At 39.2% G+C, this 22,518-nt stretch overlaps 1 protein-coding gene across 2 annotated transcripts; it reads right to left on the reverse strand.

The window, feature by feature from the left end:
* Positions 1-213: 213 nt before the first annotated feature.
* On the reverse strand, positions 214-22,362 carry ddhd1a (DDHD domain containing 1a). 2 transcript variants are annotated; one of them, XM_063497601.1, is made up of 14 exons: positions 21,131-22,362; positions 19,697-19,873; positions 15,992-16,093; positions 12,884-13,012; positions 11,743-11,890; positions 9,509-9,618; positions 9,174-9,280; positions 8,823-9,085; positions 7,832-7,907; positions 7,187-7,336; positions 6,362-6,426; positions 6,089-6,261; positions 5,209-5,406; positions 214-4,354 (listed from the first exon to the last, which is right to left on the reverse strand). In XM_063497601.1, exons 1-14 carry the CDS (start codon positions 21,774-21,776, stop codon positions 4,170-4,172), a joined length of 2,529 nt encoding a protein of 842 aa, XP_063353671.1. In that variant the 5' UTR covers positions 21,777-22,362; the 3' UTR covers positions 214-4,169. The 2 variants fall into 2 exon arrangements, with proteins under 2 accessions (XP_063353671.1, XP_063353672.1); XM_063497602.1 differs by lacking the exon at positions 15,992-16,093.
* Between the last annotated feature and the right edge of the window lie 156 nt (positions 22,363-22,518).

Below are 22,518 nucleotides of genomic sequence, written 5' to 3' on the forward strand. Positions count from 1 at the left end.
ACACGTAAAACTCCAGACAAGAAATCTAAAAAAAGAAGAAATAGTTCAGTAGTGAATAAATAATCTTAATTAGATTATCCAATTCCACATCACATATTATCTTTCGTAAACTATATTTAACTGTCTCTAAGCCACTAATTACACTGTATTAGAAACGAATTGAATTACAGAAGCATCACATGTTGAGTGCTGATAAATCATCAGTAACTGCAGAGAAAAGGGAACACTGGAAGCTTTTACACATGCTTTCTGTGAGGTGATCAAATGAAAACTTTGTGGGGGGGGAATCAGAAAGCCAGCCATCTCCTTTCTCTCCAGAGCAGCAGAACAATACCCGCTCTCCAAGTGAGATGCAGTAAAGGCCATGAATCATCAGTGTTTCTGGCTCTGTCTTCTGATGAACTCACTGAGCTCCAATCCTCCAGCTCAGGAATCTGGGCCTTCAGACTACGGTCGGCATCAAAGCGATTTATAACCGCTCTCCTTGCAGCTCCGACCCCCTCGTCAGTGTCTGGCAGTCGACCCATTGCCTTTTATAGGCTGTGTTTTAATTGCAGAGTAAACATTTGAGTCAGCCAGATGCAGAGCAGGAGTCAGATGGAGAGCTGGCTTGGCTGCTGGTGATGTGGATGAGGACAGAGGAGGTATAGTGGAGGAAGCAGGGCAGTGAAGGAGGTAAGGGTAGGAGGTAGCGGGGTGCTCAGGGATTCACATTTATTGGGGGTTTTTGGCATTTGTGGTTGTAGATGGCTGTAGTACATTCCATTTTTCCTTAAGGGCATATAAGTGAACAGAACAGAGCAGTCATGAATATATTTAAGCACATTAATACTGTCAAAAATAGCTCAACTAGGTAAGAGCAATAGACGGAAATGACTTAAGAGGAAGGGCACTGGACAGCTGGTCACTGTGGTCAAGTTTTTTTGAGTATTATCATAAGATGACCAATGACTGACCTCTTGTGGTCAAACACAGAACAACAGGGCCTTTTGTGAGTCACCTCTGATCTAACTGGTCCCATCTGTGAGCCTCGCCTTTGCAGATGTTGCTAAACTGCATTAAACTCGCCCCCAGTGGAAGCCACAACAGCTTTAATACAATGCAGGCTATTCACAATCTATAAGTCGGCTTTGTTGTTCACTTCAGGGGGCGCCTCGGAAAGAATCTGGTCTGAGTTTCAGATGAACAAACGCTTCTTTTGTCCTCAGTCTGGAAATGAGAAATGAAAGCATCTTCCTCCTCCACAAAAAAGTTTCCAATCTCAATATTTTCCTCTGATTATTAAAAGTAAAAAAAGAAAGAAAAAAAAAGACAGTTGATGAAGTACTGATTACATCCAAATTGGAATACTTTATAAAAAGGACATTTATACAGTGTTTTGGATGGCAGTTAGAATCCAATACAGGCATGAGTTATTGCACAGCTCCTGGGACATTTCTCCAGATCACCATATCCCGCATCATCCCATTTCATTCAACACACCCACAGTGAGCTTTAATGTACATCCATTTCCCCGAAAGCCATTTATAAGGTCTTTACTAGTCTGTGGACACCTGTGCTAAACTGTTTGTTTAATTATGGCTTTAATCTGGTATTGACAAGAGTGTTGAAGCTACAAAACATGTACAAGCAGACATTTCCCTGATACTTGTGGTATCTTTGACAAAAAAAAAATAAAATAAAAATGTATTGTTGTCATTCAAAATGCTGTACATCAAAATCTCATACAGTGAAACTTACAGCATATGTTACCAAAATTATCTTTAATGCGCTCCAGTTTCTTGCCTGTCACACATTTGAAAATATGCCTAAATATGAAAATGTGCAAATTTTCACACAAGTTTTAGAAACAATGTTATTGTTACAACTACGTATTTGCTGTGTTGAAACTTACAATGTTTGACTCAATGAATCCAAAGCAAGAACAGCACTGTGTATTTGAAATACATATCCAAATAACATGTTGAGATTGTTTTATGCACCGTAACAGACGGGAAGTAAAGAATAAATAAAAAGTCAAAAACGGGCTGTGTTAAAATAGTTTCTGTGCAATTTATAGCCCATGAATGTTCAAGAGCCACCAGATCAAATACAGTAACACTTAACTATCCCCCTCCCTTATTAGACCCAGCTTCTGCACTACTTCCTGGTTACCTATCAGGTGATCTCCTCAAGGCAGCCTGGTTTAAGTCAGTAGGCCTTTGTACACATAACACAGACGTTAAAGAAACGACAGTCAGCGACAGCCCTTGTGTGGCACAGTAAAGCTGCAGCTTGCACCATAACAAATTCAAAAACAACTGATTACTACATTACAATAAGCAGAACACAAGTTAAAGTTGACAATGACAGAAAGGCTCGTCTGTCACATAAATATTTACGAGGACAGTTTCATTTCATAATCTACAGCAAATAAAATCTATTCATTAGAAAAGCCAAAAGCAATCACATGTTTTTAGTCAGAATAAAGTTTCTTAGATGTGTGTTGGCACGCTGCATTATTCTTGTTCCAACAATCCATTTACTATTAATTTGACACCATGCAAAGTGAGTAAGCACTAACTTGTGCTGAATCAGTACTTGGAATGATAGCTACAATAACCCCCATCAGTACTACTATTATATTTATATATATATATTTTTATGATTTGCCATCATTTGTTCTTTTCTATTTCAACTGAATTTGTAAGTAAACGATCAAGCTAGCAAAGTGTGAACTGTGGACAAAAAAGGCAAACAAGACATTTGTTTTTATAATGAGGGTAACGTTTAAAAATTAAATAATCTACTCTACTTTTTTAACTCCAGGCCAGCCACAATTTTGCCTTAGTATTAATTGAACAGGGCATCTAATAAAGGTGACACATACAAGTTATTTGGCCACAAGCTCGAATCCCTTTTTTTTTCTTCTGAGGTAACATCCAGTTTAAGATCCCCAAAGTGTCCGAAAGTTACTAGGAAAAAATATTTCTGTATTTGTTTTAAGAAAAAATACATCTTCTACCAATGATTTCATCAATACAAAGCCATGCGGGCAAAAATCATCTCCATAAGTTATCCTCAAAATAGAAGCTTGTATTGAGGATGAAATAGTGATATTGTTTTGAGTGAGTATGTAAGATTTAGATTTTAGACTATGGTTTAGATCTCTACACTGTAAGAAAATAAGTAAATACAATTTAGTCACTGTGTTTGTAAGACACATCTGCCCCCTTGGTACTGCACTATTTATCAGTGACGATTAAACACAAAGGAAAATGTTATACTCTATTTGTGCAGTATAAAACTAGTGTTTTACTTGGGCTTTATTTGGTGCACTCTATTTCAAGACTCAAATAATTGAAAATTTAAAAAATAGAGGGAAAAAACTAAGGAAACTAAGCATTTTGTTTCTGTCCTCCAAAGTACCAAAATAATAATTATTATAATAATTTGCCAAAATAATATGATTTAATCATAATGCATTACGTGTCTTTTATGATGGACAGTAAAGAAATATTATATATTACACATTGCCTTTGTTTGCTCCCATGGGTTTCTTAACATGCAGTAGCTAAATATTCAACTTGAAGAAGAGAACTTTGCCAAAAATGTTCTTTTCTTTATGTTTTGTGTGTGTGCGCGCATTTGTGAGAGACAGAGAAAAACAAACAAACAAAAATATCAGACATAACTTGACACCTTAGTGACTGAGGCTTAGTCAAATGTGCCCCAAAGTTTCAGACCGAGTCTGCAGCCGAGCAAATTGACTTAGGTATTGTTTAACATGAAATCGATGGACATGATAGACACAGTTCAGCTGTCTAAATTCACACTGGGAATGAAGTTAGAAGTCTCTGCCTCTGGGTGCAACAATCAGCTATGCATCAGTGCTTTTGCTCCTAAATAAGAGTTCCTGGTCCACCGTATCCACCATCAGGGTAAGCAATTGTGCAGAACGTAAAAAACAAACAAATTAGATGAAAAGTTTGGAAGAAATTTCTGAGTCTGTAAGTAATGATTCCCAAGTATTAAAAGTGCTTGATCGGGAGCCAAACAAAGACAGGATTTTTTTTAGTGTATTTAAGTTTGTAAGCAAGAAAAAGTAATGAACAAAGTCACTTTATGTGTCACAAGAAATGCTTTCACTCTTTCAGTGTTGTGTGTTCTGTTTTAAAAAACATGCTGCCTCACTCTGGATCCGGAGTATCTGCTGGGTTAGAGGGTGTCGCCTTCTGTTTATATATGAAGGTCAACAAGAAGAGAGCTATGTCATGTGAGCACCAGTAGCTTGTGTGTGAGGTCACTGCTGACCAGTAGCGGCTCTCCACCAGACCCTCTCTGAGCTCAAAGTCAATGCGACGCTCAAGCTCCACTGCAAGACAGAAAAAAAAAATGAGTAAAAACAGGAAGTGTCAAGACAAATGCATAATAATACATGATTAAAAACAGACACCACATGACATCGATAGCCTGCACATAAAAGATGTCCATAGCCACACTGACATCTAGTCAACCGAGCATGTAGTGAGTGAAAGTGTGAATCTGCCTGGAAACCAAGGGCACATCATGCTGATAGTAGTGCCTTGTTCATCACACAGCAGACATGCCCTAGATTACTCTGCTTTATCCAGTATCCGTTAACTTCACTTACTACAAATAAAAAATAATTTTTATTTAGTCTAAGGAGCTTGGAAAGAAAGTGACTGGACTTCATTACATTTCTTAAAAGACGTTTCACCTCTCATCTGCGAAGCTTCTTCAGTTCTTTATATTTTCATATTTTTAGACTAAACTCATTAATATCACGAATCAAGAGAACAGTATGTTTATTTTCATAGATATCTACTCTATCCTCCTCCTTTATGCAAAGAGCAGTCGCCCCCTGCTGGCTATGAGAAAGAATGCAGGTGTAGGCCGTTTGTTATTGGCATCACTTTCTCTGGAGGCTACAAACATCCTTTTTTTTTTAAATAAAAACAAAAAACATTACTATATTACTATACTATACTATAACTATATTACTGCATTGTTTATTTATTTATTTACCTTTAAATCTAATTTAATTAGATTTAATCTAATCTTGAGTACAGTGAACCTCAGTGCCATTTCAAAAACAAAATACTTAATAAGAAAGTTAACAGATGGATGTGGATGATATACTTTTTTGCCTTGTTTACAAACCAAAAAAAAGAATATAAACATTACTCGAGGGATAAGTGAACTTACAGGATGTGTCAGCAGTGGGTGAGGTGGGTCGAGTCAACATAGAGAGGCCGTATGCTGACTGACTTTCTGTGCGCTTTTGCTCCTCTTCTTCAGCACTTGCTCCACCCTCAAGTCCCAGAGACACTGAGGGCTGGCTGTTGGAGCGGGAAAAACGTGAGAAGAGGATTCCTCCAATGCCCTTTCCTATGCTTGCTGCTCCTGTAGTGTCGGAATAAGACAGAAGATAAAGGTAAAGCGCCTATATTATGATTTCAAAGTATAAATGCATTCATTATTATAAAAGGAGCATATTCCCCTCATTTCCACTTGATGGCACTGTGGAGCTAAAACTGTGATTTAAAAAAAAAAAGAAAAAAGAAAAAAGAATCTCATCTTACCTACATACAATGACCTCTTAGGATAAAATAGATTCATTAATTACAGAGTACAAATAGCACAGGGATTTTTTCCCAGCTCTCACTCTGAGCACAAAGTTGTCATCAGAAATTAAAAGAACAGTCAACAACCTGCACTGATCAGCGACAGTATTACGAACACAGACGAGTGAAGTGTATAAAATTATCTCAGTACAATGCAAAGTTCAGCTGGAAATCCTTGGATCCTCGCATTCACATGGCTATTAATTCAACAGCGAAAACTCACTTAAGCATTTTTTCAGACTAACACATCAATTACCTTTTACCACAGTAGTCTGTTCCTTCAGGTTCATCTAATCTTATCCTGAAGTAGTGAACAACCACAGACACTTCGATCCTGAACAGTCATTACTCTAAACTTCCTTATAGATTATTTTAAACTTCTTTCAAAGTGTATAACTGATGCTGGATAACTAACACTTGTAATAACATAAACACATGTGCTCAGTTTGTGTTGGACTTACCCAATATGCTGGCCTTGCCCAAATTAGTGATAGACTCCCCATAGTGCCTCCGGGGTAGGACAGGTGATGTACTGGGGCTGGGGATGCTTTCTGTATCCGACGTGGGATCTTTAACAGGGTTGAGAAAAGTAGGCCTGATCTCATCATAAGGTGTGGGGTTAGTGGCGCTACACCTGATGAATACACAGACCACAAATAATCAGAGAATAATTACTTAGAAAATATTAAGAGTCCATTCAAGGAATAGCAGGGTGATAAAATTCAGGTTGTTACCAGTGTATCTGAACAGGTGCAATGTTGCTATAATGTTTCAAGATGAGTGGCTCCAATCTGTAGGCCTACAAAAGGCAGTAAAACAGGAGTTATTGACATTGCACAGTGGAAAAAACAAAACCCCAAAATCTTCAGAACAAAGCGCGCTCTAAATTCATGCAGACAAAACTAAATCTTGACTTAAGCACAGTTACATTACATCCACCACATTTCATGTGCATTCAGAAAAACCGTTTGCTCACCAGCAGAGTTTTAGTTTGCTCTCACAGCTAACTTTTATTCTTTAAGTGCACTTTCCCAGACACAGAGCAGCCAAAGTGTCAAGATGGACTGCTGTAGGACTGTATGGAGATTGATCAACTTGAAATGTAACAATTTCATCAGCTAATATATTCACTTTAATAATTAATACAGCAAATGGAGGCCAATTCAGATTAATCGGAAGGGAAAAATGCACCTGCTACAAAAAAAAGCTTTATCATCACTCTGGGATTTTGGCTAGCTTAGCATTAGCATGCTGTCTGTGCAGATGCTTGCAAAGACCTGAAGTTCTGTTAGCAGCATAATGCCGCTGTTTTTGTTCTGAATGTAAATAAAAATTAAAGTATCGTCCATATCCATGCTGTAAACTGCGCCACTAATTTCCTCCTCAGACACATGAACTGAAATCAGCTGTTTGTAGTGTAAATGGAACTGATAAGCCGACGCGATAGGTAGGCGGACCGATAATTCCAAGGAACTGAACTACTGGGAACCGGTTCTCGATTTCCTTTCCTGCTCATCTATAAAGGACAAGACAGTGGGGGGTACAGTAAGGGTACTGACCACAGGGTCTGTGGGATGGAAGACATTGAAGAGCCTGCTGCAGATTGAGGTGGGTAAGATGTGGTCTTGGTGGACACTGGTGCCAGGGCGGATTCCTCTTAAGGCCAAAAACACTGCCAGAGGAGAACCCATGCAGAAGAAATTCTCTACCTGAGAAATGAAAGGTGCCAAGATTATTTATTGTAAATGTAGAAGTCTTTGGTATTTATACAGACAGGATTTATTTGTTGTGTAAATGCCACATTTAATTTCTAATAATAATAATAATAATAATAATAATGTGTATGTGTTAGTCCCCGTAGGGAAATTACTTCTCTGCATTTAACCCATTCACCCAGTGAAGCAGTGGGCAGCCACCAATGCAGCGCCCGGGAAGCACTGTGTAGGGACGGTACCTTGCTCAGGGGTACCTCAGGGTAACCGTTCAGTGGAGTCGAACCCCCGACCTTCCGATCATGGGGCAACCACTCTACCTACTGAGCTATCCCTGCCCTGAGCTATCCCTGGCTATCTGTTTTATTTCCTATATATATGGACATATATTCATTTATTTTAGGGGTACAGAACATATTAGTTTAACACCTGAAAGTTTGTCAAAGATTCTTACACATTACAGTAGTGATATTTTACAAAACAATATAGTACCTTAAATTTGAGGGCTGGGGGGGCTGAGGGTTTAGAGGCCTCAAGTGTGGCGAGTTGATTTTCCAGCTCTTGTAGCCTGCAACAAGAAGCAAGTAAAGAAGCCCAAACTACACCTTATAAAGAAATTTGAAACTTCTAAACTCCAGCGTGAAAATCTCTTTCAATATTAATACCCATTGACCCATTAACAAAAGAGGCCAGTCATCAAAAAGTCCCCTTTTCAGTCAGATCAATAAACCTTATTACAGCATTTTCTTGTCTTACAAAGTTAATGGTGCACACAATAATGGCACTGTGTACACAGCGTGATGGCCAGTGCCCAGCAGATGTATTACTCTGCAGCCCACACACACACACACACACACACACACACACACACACACACACACACACACACACACACACACACACACACACACACACACACACACACACACAAAAACAAACAAGCAAAAGTATAACTTTAAAATAGGGCACGAGAAGAGCAGCATGCAGCACATGGCGTATTTATTTTAAATAAATACATACCTGCCCACCCAACACACACACACGCACGCACGCACCCACACACACACAAATACTAGGCTTGATGTTAAATCTAAAGATATAAACTGAGTGACAGTAACACTGAGTCACTGATGTTATGGCATAAATGACTAAGGGAAACATTCGGAGTAAAGTAAAGTTCAATTAATCAGATTTTTGGAGGTAAAATAAACATTTAATAATGAGCTTTTCGCTAAAATTCAGTATGAGTGGCTATTTTTAAAAAATATTTTAATAAACATGTTAAATTTAACCAATCTAATTCGACTACAAAGCTGAACTGGGGAGGGGGTTGCAATTAATGTATCAAAACTCAATTCTCAAGGCTCCTTGACATTAACCGCTTTAAACTCAAATCTTTTGAGATCCAAACAGACACAACTGAACTGAACACAACTATACATACAGCCCCTGAGAGTCATTAAGCTACAAAGGAAAGCTCTACCTGTTCCTTGTTTGCCTCTGCTGCTCTAAAAGGCACCTCTCTTCATAGGACATCCAGCGAAGGTCTAGGTCCTCCTCCACCACACGATGCTCCTGCAAACAAAACCGCACGGGATCCCAGCCAGTAATGATGTCATACGTGATGACACAGCCAAGAGAGTGAGACACGATGGACACTTTGCCACCCCTTTCCTCGAACTCAGGGTTCCGTGAACAGAAAAGTGAGTAGAGCTTGTTCAGCTCCTCTGTTAGACCCTTGGTAATCTGGAGAGAGAGAGAGAATGTGAAATAATGAGAAGAGACGAAGAGAGAGCACCAGGGAGTCTAATTACTCAATCTGTATGACTCTTACTTCATCCCGGTAAAGAGGGCTGTTGTAATACATGATATCCATGGCACTGCTGTTGAGAAGGTCTCTCAGTCCTCTCACTTTGTCTGGTGTGATCGAGTCTACCGTATCTGCAGAAACATACCCACATCTGAGCACAAAAAAAGAGCTATCTACAACAGACTTATTGTTCATATATGCAGTCATCAAAAATGTATTTCTTCCACAAAAGATCAGAATAATTTAGTTGAATAAATAATCCTGGCCAATATGAGAGAAGCCAGTTTAGGAATTTTTCACTAGTTGCCGTCCAGACTGCACAGCTGCACTACAGGAAAGACAACAACATGCATGCACACCTCCGTCCAGTGTGAGTTTGGAGCGCCACTCAACAGGCAGGAACTCCACATGTTCCTCATTGTGCTCTGAGAAGTGTTTCTCCTCCATCTTCCTCACACCTTCCCGCAGCCTAAACATACAATAACAAAACAGTATATAATGTATTTAACAACAATATTGCAGATATACAACTGAAGGACTTAAGAGTGCATTTGGGAATATGCTGTTTAGTAACAATGTCACTGTTACTTTGTCTCGGGAGCAGTTTATCATAATGACAGATTCGAAGTCTAAATCTATATAGTCTTAGACTCATACAACTGTTAGACAGAAAAGAATGATGTCCATTTTACTGATGCAGCTGCTTCCCTTGTGCAGCATGCATACAAAGGCTACACTGCTATTAGCCCTATATGGGGCACCATTAGCTTGCAGGATACACTAAATACACAAAGAGAGAGGGGTGAGGCAGGTTGTTGACATGGATAAATGGAGGTTGGGAGAGGCTTTTAAATGACTCCACTGTGAATAGAGCACCTAATGCAGGTTTTGACAGGACTTTCAGCTGTGTGTAGGGGAAATGCTCAAAGGTCTGAGTGCTGCTTTACAGCTTTCCCAAGTTTTGTAAGGTTTTCCTTGCTTTTAGATTGGCTTTAATGAATACAGTTAGGTTTGGCATTTGAGGATTAGCAAGTTTACACTGTCTGATTCCGTTTTAGGACATTGTAACTGCAAAATCTCACCACAATTTGCTTCATCAATATGGATGTAAGAGACTGAAAAGACAAATACCTAATATTACTTAAGGTAAAAAGAAGCAACCAAAAATCAAACAAATACATCAAGTTTTCAGGATGATTGTTTCTCTTGGCTGAGAAAGTGTGTGTGCTATAATCTACATGAAGATAGAAGATATGTTTACAGTATGTTTACAGTAAATGTTTACATTGCAGCTTGACTTTGTGTACTTTATCTGCTTTAACTCCTTAGTTTGTGACACAGTGACAGTGACCTATGGTCCAAGGCTATTTCAGTTATTTCTTTAGATAAAAACAGACATATGAAAGGACTGCATCTAGCTTAAGCAACATATGATCAATACTGTATATACAGCTGAACTCCACTGAGTTTAAAAGAGAAACTGATGCTGTGATAACTTACTTTATCAGATTTCTAAAGACAGAAGTGTCTATTGTGCACTGTCATTTTAAGCTTTACATAATTTACAATTTTCTAAGTTCCTCATAACAAGATGTAACTTTTGAAAGACAAAAGAAACTCAGCAGGCTTATTCAAGTAACGTATCAACACAGCATCAAGCTGACTGTTTTGTTTTTATGTGTCGAGTGCTCTATAGAAGATCCAAATAAAAGAGTTACATCTTCCCACTGGCATGAAATCTGGACAGATGAAGGTTATATAACCAATGAGTATATAAAACACTGAGACAGAATGGCACGACTTGATTAGGAACTGATTAGGACTGGAAACATGGGCAAAAACTGTAACCACATTTTTGCCTATGTTTCCAGTCCTGGAAACAGCTGGGTTTATTCTGCAACATGAATCCTGTCATTTTTCTTTACTTACTTTTATGGAAGTGCATTTCCCTGTTCTGTTGTGTCTATGTGTGTTATTTTTAAGGTTATTTTTAAGGTTTGGTACATTGTGTGATCACACATTAACAACGCAAAGTGTAAAGTAACAGAACGGCATGAGCAGACCAAGAGTGAGAAAGATGGGTGGAGAAAATGAGATCAGGCAGGAGAAGAAAAAAGAGTCTGCAGGAGTGGAGGGGGGAAAAACTGAATGATTTAGTGGATACTGTCGCATGAGCATATTATAATGCTCATGCAACAGTGCTTCAGTTATGCACTCTGACACTTCAGAAATGCACTAGCTACATAATTGGCAACAAAAGAAGACAGACAGGTATATGTCAAATCCATCATATCACATTACAAAAAACCCACAACAAAATGATGTAAGCTTAGTTAGGAGCACAGAAATGTTAACACACAGAGAAACTACAAATCTACAAAAGAGGAACAAGAAGTGAGACTGTTTGTTTTTAGCAGACAGAACATGAACTTTGACAGTTCCAACATTACACCACAGTACGTCCCAGGAAGACTTTTCTTACAATGCGTTTGAGTTCATCTATACTAGGTTTCAATTTTATTCCGGATTCCATTGGAATGAAATTGAAAGTACTGCTATCATAAAAAGAACAAACATACAGGTATCAACTCACATTCCAGTGTTTTTAATAATGCGCCCTTGGTCCATCTTCTGTCCAATGCCATGAACCACAAAGACAATGTGCGTAGTCTGAGGGGGTCTGTCCTCAGGTGAGGCCTCCTCAACATAACCCCGATGGAGCCGCGTACCGCTGCTTGAGGCTAAAAGACAAGTAAGGACGGGGTTGGAGTTTCATTTTACAAAAGCAAGCTTTAAAAAGAAAAACCCAGCTATTTAAACTTAGTATTTTCTGTAGAACATTATTTAAAAACACATTACAACTATGTTCTACAGAAAGCTATAAAAAGCTGCAGTGATGGAGTCCAAAGAGGCCAGTAGGTGAAACCTGGGAACCCTGCTGTGATTGTGGCTGCCAATGTGTCAATGGGGCCAAGTGTGTCACCTTATTTAGAATCTATAATCTAGTCTAGTCATGTGTTACACAGCAGGGTAATAGAATCTACTGGACTGCTGCCTGGTTAGCACTAAATGAACATCTCAGTTAAAATTGAAATAACCAGGTCCATCTTGTCCAATAACCTGAAAGCAGGAGAGATTAATGTGCTGTAGGGCTTGGAGACTGTAGATCAGATTAGAGTCATCCATGCGGATCAAACATCAATTGCTTTTTGTCATCTTTTCAGTAGCACATGGCAGATGGACACAGAGTGGCCTCCTGGGCTAATCCAGTTAGGACACTGCGTTTAAATACCTGATGCAAACTACAAATGCATTAATATACAGGTCGTTTTGTGCACTGGACGAGACGCTTGTTCAAACTCACAAAATAGGAAATCAATTCGATTTTCTGACTAGACACTTGGCTTCACACATTTTATAGGCATATCCTTAGCAAAGAGGATAAACTTTATTGAAATAAAGTTTATCTCCACCTATGCAAGTCTGCATGTTGAAATCTGTAAGGCTTGAGTCAGTTACTTCATGCCTAACCTTTAGCAGATATGCTTACCGTAACAATGTGTTAGCAAGCTAGTGTCGGCTGAATACCACACAGTACAACACATGCATGTAAAGTCAAGGGATCCTAGTAGTTGTAGTTTGAAATCATTTAAGCAGATATGATGAGTTTCTGTACCATGCTTTCATCAAAAATGCCATTAAATAAATAAAGAAAACCTTAAGTGGTTACAGACCTTTGGAGAAGCCCAGTTTCTGGGTGACTGTTCTTGCAATTTTGGAAGTTGTGGCATCGCTGTAGAGGTAGATCTCGTCCACGCTGTGCCAATCCACATGTGATCGACTCAGCTTTAGACTATGGATGGCTGCAGGGGGCAGTGAGAGAGAGGAGTGAGTACATGAACAGTTAGAGGAAAGAGAGGACACAAGGAGATTGTTTGGGGGAAAAAAAAAACATTGGGGGTGGGGGGAATAGAAGGAAAACTTAGGTAACAGGAAAAATCAAAATAAATCAAATTTACAAAGCAGAGACAGAAGAGGTAATTACACCCAGTTAGGAATGTGGCGCAAATTAGCAAAAGTAGGAACAAACTAGTCTAACGGCTTGATAAAATGCAGCATAGAGCATTGATCTGCAGACAGAAAAACACATCAAACCAACACAAATTATGTTTGCAGATTTCAGCTCTTGCTTGTTGCCCTGCTTTTGCATCATTAGCTGAAGATATATTTGGTACTGATATCTACATTTAGTTCTCTTACTGTTATTTTTTTTCCTCCTGGTTCTCAATTCTAAGTGTAATGCAGTGACTAGAGCAAGTAAGAGCAGAGGTAGACTAGAGAGCAGGCACCATTTGCTACAGAAGCTAAGAGCAATAGGTGAGACTGGTTCACTCAACAGTTATTTATGTCTCTGTCCTTTAAGTGCATTGTGCAATCAAATTAATTTGAACAAGACTGGTGGAAAACTCTGGCACTGGTCCAGTGCACAGTCCACTGTCTGGTTCACACACTATTGTACAGCAGCTGAAGGTCACATTTCTTCACATTGCTCGGAACCAAACTGGGAATTAAAACCCTTAAGAACAAAAAAGTATAGTACTTGGAAAAATGCCATTTTCCAGATTATGTTCTCTAGTTTCAAACTCTTAATATGGTCACACAAACCCTGGGGAAAAAAATGGAACTGCATTACTATTACGCAGAGAATCTAATTTCTTAAAGTTTAAATGCAGTTTTTACTTAATAACAGAGTACTGAAAAAAATGAACATGTGTCACAACTATGCATAATTTCCATATTTTTATTAATTAAACATTCCTAACAAAATGGAAAGATACACATAGTAAATAAGACATCTGTCAATAAATTTGAGAATTTATCAGCTACCTCGAATACACCTGAATTTAAAATGTGCTGATGCATTTGTTAAACTGGTCTACTGTTGCTTGTAATGTAATGTGATGACAAGCCCTTATTAAACTGTACCAAAGACCTGTTCACTTTGAATGTAACCAGTCCAAAACTGAATGACTGCCTCTAAGAAATGAGGATAGCTTGTAGAGATTGAAAAAAGAAAAGTTTGTTGAAAAGAACAGGCAAAGTGACAGGTTGTCACTTTTATTTGGCAGATAAAAAATTGTTTGTTGTGACATTCTTTCCAGGTGAGGCAATTCTTAGAAGGTTTTCTCTGTCACATATATTTCCGGTCATTTTAAAACTGCATCACCAAATATTGACAGTAATCAACAAGGGAAACGAGCAGTTCTTCTTAGAAGAGCGCCTTTTGCCAACCAGGCTGGTTTCATCTCAAACAGACTCCTTACCTCATATCTCTGTACTCAGAAGACACCATACAGGTGAAAAGGAGGGTGGCATTTGCTATAAGAGCTGCACAGTTCTAAACAAAGTAGTTTGAGGCCAACTCAAACTGTTGAGACTTATCTGTAGCCAAATCCACAGTAAAACAGGAGATACTTAATAACAGGAAAAAACTAGGAACTATGCCTAACTTCTCCACTTTACTGGTTTTATTAATATCAAAAGTTTGAGTGAAAATTGTTGACTGATGTTTAAGTGCTGTAAAATAACACTTCCTGTTTTACAGTGAAAGGCAGCAGATAAGGAAATGAAGGTAAAAGAGGAGGGGATTAAAATGTACACAGGGACAGACAGACAACCAAAAAAAAAAAGAACTCACTGAGCTAGATCTCTAACAGCCTGTCAAGAATTACCAAGGGACACAGGATGAGATTATGTGTTATACAGGGATGGGCAAGGAGTGAAGGAACTGAGGAAACTCTTGAAGAAAGAAACTTCATGTATGCAAGAATCTCAAATCTGGAGAGAGGTAAAAAATAAATAATGGGAATAAGAATAAAAGGCAAAATTGAAATAAAATGAAATAAACTGGCCTGGGACTGTGACATTTGTTCCTGATGAAAAGTTTCAACTTTTTTATTGGCTATGTCTTGACAAAAATAACAGATTCCTTTCATCCAGGGCCGCCTCAGAGCAGCAAAGACAATCCAATTTTCATGTAATATAGCAGCTAGGCTTTAGATCGGCTGCTTCAGATTTACTAGAAGATGAGGACACAGACCCCAGGACTTCTCTATTCAATAAATCCAGAACTAGGACAGTGATGGACTTGAAAGAAGCTGTTAAGGGTTATAATAGTAACTGTCCATAAATGGCTTCTCTGTTTGGCTCATCAATTGTGCTTGGCTCTCAACAAAGAGCTTTGTTCATGGCCCTTAAAGTGGGAGCTTGTGATGGTGGTTCATTAATGGTACAGTCATACTGCCAGAGGACTGAGATAAAGAGAGCAAAGAAAGTAAGTAAGAAACGGAGAGGAAAGGAGTTTTTTTTTTTGTTTTGTTTTTTTAAAGACAGCAAAAAGCCTTCAGAAGGCTTTTTTGAAGACTAGCTTATTTATTCCATGTCTACTGGCATTAGGGATCTTGCTCTGGTAGTTGAGTGAATCCTGTTGTCTACTCACTATTCCAGCAAGGAGATGAAAGACACATATGCAGGATTCCCCAAAAAGCAGCAATACAACTATAGCACAAAACTCTAAGTATTTGCACAAAGGAAGACGTTCTAGCAACTAGGCCCAGTTAAGGCTGCAACACAGAAAGCAGCCTAAATTCCCTTTAAAACAACTGCTAACTGAGCCTAGCTCTAGCTTTTAAATAGTCAAATTATTTCAAAGGTTTGAACCACACAAGAAAGAAAACTCAAGTTCCAAAGAGACCAAGCTGCTATAAGAAGGGGATACAAGCTAGATCTAATACACCAGATTTTTTAGGGGGAAGAAAAAATAAAATTGTATTTTACAGTACCTTGGCAGCGTTTGCGCTTGTGACATGTAGGTTTAGTACTCGTCTGATATCCACTCCATTTGAACAGAAAAGGGAGGTAGAAAGGGGGCAGGTGGGAGAGAACTAACAACCAACAGTGAGTGAGTAATGGCCATTACCCTGGTATCACACAGACTACTGCTGTCATCACTCTTGAACAAGTAGCTCTATCAAGTAGTGCTGCAGTCAGGTTACCACTTTAACCAGGACAGACTAAGAGTCTGCGCTGGTTACCGCAGCGACCTGGTGGCTATAGGAAATGTCCTGATAAAACGCGAACTTATTGTGAGCCTTCAGGCCGAAAAAGCAGCACTGTTTGACATGTGCTACAGACGACATTCTTACACTTATCAAAGAAGTACAGAGAATATCTACACATGTCATGACTCTGACTATACAGGCTACAAATCCCCATTATTTCTTTTTGTTTATGTGTACTACATAAGTTCACGTCTAACAACATTAACAGTACTTATTTTTCCATTTCACCTAATGAATAATTCATACGTTCCTATTTATAACCATTTTGAGGAGGTGATGCTGAAACCAACCTACTGACTATATTTTTACAAAGAGCTCTGAATAAGTATCTGGGAGATTATCTCCAATGCCTCTCTTACCTGGAGCAGCACAGATTAGAAGATGTATTTCTTTTCACTGTGAATAATCTAATTAGTTAGAGATAAGTAGGTGTTTTAGTTTAATTGCAAGCGCTTAGAAGTGGTGAGAATGAGGATAATTTACTGCCATATCTTATTGGACGACTGATCTAATTTCATTTTCTCCTTCAATAAATGAGTGTCAGCTTGTGAAAACAGCCATATAAAACCACACACATATGTCAACTGTTTGATAGAAACTAAAACTTGGTTATTCATAATATTTTATCATGACTGGGTAATTTTTTCTCTATTGATTTTATTACTAAAATTATGATAGTATTTTAATTAGTAAGAAAAATGCTACGTGACAAAATTAGTTCCACAAACATGTAGGCTTTCTCAAATTTGTTAATCAAATCAGCAAGTGCACGAGACATGTCTCACTAAAACATTCAATCAAAGACAACACAGACATCAGACTTGCAAATACTAGCAGAGGTGAAAAGCTGTGGAGGACAGAACTGCTGAGCGTATGGGAGGGTTTTGTTATAAAAGCTACCAGTAATGTGCATTTGGGCATTACAGCACTGATGGATCCATTCATAACTAAGTGGTTCCTTATGATTGAGATACCAACTATGAGAGGAAGCAGTCCAAACAGGTCACAGTGAACTGATAACCTTCATCTGTTCTGCATCATATAATATAAAACTATCTTTGCGGATAAGATAAAACAAATCCCTTTACCAACTCTTTGTTACAGTAGGCTGTGAATGTAAACATTGTAAAACTGACTCTTCCTGCCAATGACTTCAAGACTTGTTTGTATCCTAAGCACAAGTCAGTACCATACATCTGTCAAATGTACGCTATGTTATTAGGTGTGTATTTTCTGTTTCTTTTAAGTATGTGTCAGTCATCAATTATCCCATGGTGTTCTTACACTCTGGTGTTTAATAAAATGTAGCAGAATATGCAGCACACAAACTAACTTATGAGGCTTGCCTACGTCAAACGACACAAACTGCATTGCTCAAAGATGACACAGTGTCCAGCCTGCAGGCTTTGTTTTTTCCCTGACGTCTTTTAAGGCTGACATACTGGACACGCCCTATAGTTTTTACTACTGGCTTACACCAGTGATCACCGTCTGCGATTCCTGTCAGCTTAAGACTCAAATGACAGCAGGCACTCTTTGAAGAAAGTGTCAAACAGTAACAATAAAAAAAAAATAATAGGGGGTGACGCCACTGTTTAATTTTCTATAACAGTAACAATCACAATGAATCTTCACTTCATAAAATACACCATATCACGCATGGGTGACACATCAAATTTAACTCTTCCTTGTTTATTACTTAAGAAGAACCAGCAGAAGCAGTATATCAGCCCATATTTTGCACTTGCACCACACTGATGACGATGTACCTGCAGAGCATACTGGTATGCCTAACATGTCTTCTGCTGCACTAACATTTAGTCTAGGCTAGGGAACACAATAAAAATAGTAGCAATAGGTAAAGGAGACAGCGATATCTTGGAGAATGTATTTACTGCAGTACTGTCAGGGATTGCTGCCTCATTTAATGACGCATTTATAGATCGTGGTGCTAGCCCTTAATGTTGTCAGGGCTTCAAATGATTAGTTTCAAGATAAAACATGTTTCTTTAAAAGCTGCCTGAAGGAGGAACTCAAACAAGGTGAATTATCAGGAGCTACCATTCACTTTGCTTTAATGCTTTTACAAATATATGAGGAAAATACTTTTTTTTTTTCATGCAGATCTTGAATGTTCCCAAGATACGCACTACATGAATGCACATGCAAATGATGGTTCTTTAGGTTTTATTAACATATATATCTTACATATGGCTTTCAAAGGGTGAGTAGGTTATTCTCCCTTGCAGTAGTACATTAGACAAGTTTAGGTCTTATGATCTATGCATTGAGTAATGGAGAGTCTGCCAAGTGTCACAAAACCAATTAGTGTGGCCTTGTACATTATTTCTCTCACCTTGCAAATAACTGCAGGGCTCGCAAAATCGCTAGCCCGACGTCCTGGGGCTAGCGATATCTCCGGGCGGGCGGGCCCCGGGACGTCGGGCTAGCGATTCTGCGAGCCCTGAACTGGACTTTGACCCCTTTCCACTAAGACTTTATACACTATCCATATACTTCTAAATATCTTAGCGTCCGTCTACACAATGCGTGTCAAACATGAGCGACTTTACATCGTTTTCTCTTATATGTATTGAGATTAAATAAAATTGAAGAACGATAGTTTCACTAAGATTGAAGCAAGGTATGTAATGTAGTACACAAGTCCCAGATTACCTTGGTGATATTGTGAGTCTTGTTTTTACAATAAAGACTAAACTTTTCCAACCATCTTTATCAGCTGCTGCATGCTTTTCTCTCTGCTTTTGCTCTATTTATCACACACCCACACACTTATCACCAGTGAAGGTCCTGTAGATCTGGCTGTGTAAAGGAGACTGCTGAATCAAAGAACCCCTTTCTTATTGCCTTTCACAGCTAAATGCTGCTACATTTCGCTTGAGCCAGCCCTCAGAGGAGGACCAGCCAGAATGTACGAGTTGCACCTGCTATATACTAGAAGGGTGACATGACAAAACCTACACCCACATGAATGGACACACCTGCCTCATTCATTTCAACTGAGCGTGCATCTACACTAGCAATTTTGATCTGTCTCAAAATTGCTCATTTATGACTCTGGTTACTTTTATTCTAGTTTCACTGTAAAGATTTGGTGCGTTTTTCACTGACTTACTTTTTAAAGGAATTTATAATTTATGAGAGCATTTGATCTTCTCACTTGCATTAGCAGTCATCAGTAGATGCATTGGAAGGTTATTACTCAACAACATTCTGGCTATTGCAACATTCAGCATCAGATTAAGCTATGATCTAGTTAATAAGTTCATTTACTGTGTTAGTTATAAGAATGGATGCTTCAGTGCTGTGTTCTTTAAAGCATTTTTGTCTTTAAACGCTTTATATTACAGAATTTACTGCACTAAAGTTAAGGCTGTCCTGCCCTTGCCCTTCCCCAGAGCTCACCATCTTTACTATCAATGGTCCTGGGAACCAAATCCATCTCAAAGGTATCCTGTACGTGTTGCCCACGGAAATGGTTAAGGTGCTCCCTTTCGATGAGGTCACTTTCGTCTTCATCTAATGGCAGCCAAGTACCATCGATAAACCACTGGCCTCTCATCACTGGGATATGGTCTTGTTCTGTAGGACATTACATGTAGGACATGTAGGATTATCTAGTATCAGATCCAAAAGAAAACAAATAGCTCCTTGCATGGATGGGAATCATGAAATTTCAATTTTTTGGTAAGGAATAAATATATTGCTTTATTTAGCAACTAGAAATGAAAGTAAGTCAGTTTCTGGAAACTGAATCCTTTCATTGTAACTCAACAAGTCTGACAAATCCTGGGGGGCAAAGTCTCAGTGGTTAATGCAGAGAGGCCATGTTTGATTACAGTCTTGAGTGACATCATTAAGTAATTCTCTGGTGGTGAATAAGAGTGTAGGATCTTAAATTAGGCTGCCTTAGAAAGAGAACTTCTCTCTCTCTACAGAGTGAGCCTGTTCAAAGTCTGTCTATTTCTATTTAAAGACAAAAGTGTTCTAAAGCTAATGTAGACACATAGACTGACAGTAGGTACAGTTCAGTCAAGTAAGTTTGTTAGGCTTGTTGGCAATATGCCAAACTAAAGCTGAGAACTATTTAACACAACATTGATTTTTATTTTTTAATTTTCAAAATATTCTGATGCTTTCTATCTTATAGTATATCAATGACCTTTATACATGTTCCATTGTGTAAACTAATCTCTCACTTGTGAACTGATATGCTTTGGATGACTATTCAAACGTCCTCCTTTAGTATCTATTTCACATTCTTAACTGTTAACGTAGCCTGCAGACCATGCTGAAAGAGTACAGAGAGGGTCTCAATACATCCACAGCATCAACAACTGTGAAAATAACCTCTTCTGTAAATGTCATTTGAAATTAAGCTTCAAAAGACCCAGCTAGCCATGAACCCTATTCATTCAGGTCAGGTTTTCCGAAGCTCTATAGCAACTGCCTTCCTTTGTTCCCTGCCTTTTCCTGGAAATATCCATGAATTAGTTAATGCAGATCAGCTGAGCTCAATACACTGACATCCAGAAAAAAAGGCCAGATGAAGTACTTAGCTTGCAAGAAAACGAAAAAAAGAAAACAATGCAGTCTACAGTAAGTGACTATAGAAAATGCATACTCAGCTACAAGTTTGACATTTAAACTAGAACCTTTTACAGAACAGTGTGAAGTGTTTTGGCAGCTAATATATTGCAGATCTCTGTAGTTTTCATACCCTCTACGTGAGGTTTGACTAATAGAAGTTGTGTTTCTTATTCTCTACCAGGAGTTACTTTACATGTGACTGGTGCAGAGGTGATTTAATTTGGGTTGCATTGGGGTGATTATACTTACGTTTCCAGTAGACAGGACAGCATTGTCTCTGTATTATATCAACCTGATAGAGTCCTCCTCGCACACACACCGACTCTACATTGAGTTCAATGCTTTCAGCGTCCCTCTCATCAGAGGACACGGTGGATGTGTCCAAGGACCCGCGGCCTCCGTGCACACTGCTGGTCCTCGTTTCTGCTGGCACTGCACCGTTCATCCCTCTGCTCTCCAGATCTCTAGACCCGCTCTCATCCTCTCCTCCACTGGCCTGGGGGCATGCTGCACCGGGGTTCAGCTCGCAGTATTTCCGAAACATTAGCTCAATATTAAGTGAATCGTGGCCCAAAAAGGGCTTCCAAGTTTTCTTGTCCTCTTTGTAAAACCACCGCACTTCCTCCGGACCGAGCTCCGTGACCACCTCGTTGAACCTATGTCTGGAGCTGTTGGATCTAGATCTCTTTCTCCTCTCGAACAGAGGACCGGTGTTATTCCCATAGCTGTCATACTCAGGAGAGCTGCTGCTGAGGTAGTCTTGCTGGGAGTTCAGGTCCAACACCAGACCGCCTTGAGCGCTGTGATGTCTGGCGTGTAAAAGCGGCAGCTGCCCTTCCAGTCCCGACTGGACTGAGGACATCCCAGCCTGCAGTGTTTCATCGGCGAGACTCATCTCGTGACAGCACGAAAACACATCGCTTCTCAAAACCCACTCTTTGTTGCCGGTAGTGTCAGCGCTGACCTTTTAGTATAAAAAGAGCTTAATGGAGGGATTTTGGTTGTAATGTTGATGCTGCTCATAACTATCCAAGAAACCCGACCTCAGCGCTGTGCTCACTGCACCTTCAGAAAGCGGTTACTGCTCCGCGGCAGCTATCGTCAGGCTTCATATTAGTCCAAAAATGAAACTTTCATAATGAAACACGCCTAGACCAACTTCCATCACATTTCCTGAGCGCACCACAGCTGTCGCTACATCACCTTGTTAGCCCAGCTTGCTAGCTGGCTAAGCTAATACCGGCTGGAGAACTCGGAGAATTGCGTATTAGCGAATCTGCAGCGATAAAACGAGAAACGAGTTTTCTTGTCCTTTAAGTGAAATAAAAATATGTCAAACCACTTTCCTGTTATCGACTTGCTGTAACGCTGCTTGACAAGAGTAAATATTACCGTCACTATACTTTGAGTGTTCCGGGTCACTGTGGAATTTCCGATTCATTCGTTGACAAACAAATCTCGCATAGTGCGCTAGCATGCGTGTGCTTGACAGCAGGTCACGGGATTCATGAACGCGCACGTAGAAACTCTGAGAACATTACGTCACTCCGCCCTCTGTTTAAAAACTGCATTGTTCTTATCGTGCACTAGATGGAGATAGAAACCTATAATAGCCGTTGGGCACGAGTCTATTGCAA

Source organism: Pelmatolapia mariae, linkage group LG16_19 (genome assembly GCF_036321145.2).
Source record: "Pelmatolapia mariae isolate MD_Pm_ZW linkage group LG16_19, Pm_UMD_F_2, whole genome shotgun sequence".
NCBI lineage: Eukaryota > Metazoa > Chordata > Actinopteri > Cichliformes > Cichlidae > Pelmatolapia > Pelmatolapia mariae.

Coding starts and splice junctions, on each gene's coding strand:
- ddhd1a (XM_063497601.1), bottom strand. CDS start 21,776: ATGAGTCTCGCCGATGAAACACTGCAGGCTGGGATGTCCTCAGTCCAG. Junction 9,619..11,742: donor ATTATTAAAAACACTGGAAT/GTGAGTTGATAC, acceptor TTGTATGTTTAG/GCTGCGGGAAGGTGTGAGGA. Junction 6,427..7,186: donor TCCATCCCACAGACCCTGTG/GTCAGTACCCTT, acceptor TGCCTTTTGTAG/GCCTACAGATTGGAGCCACT.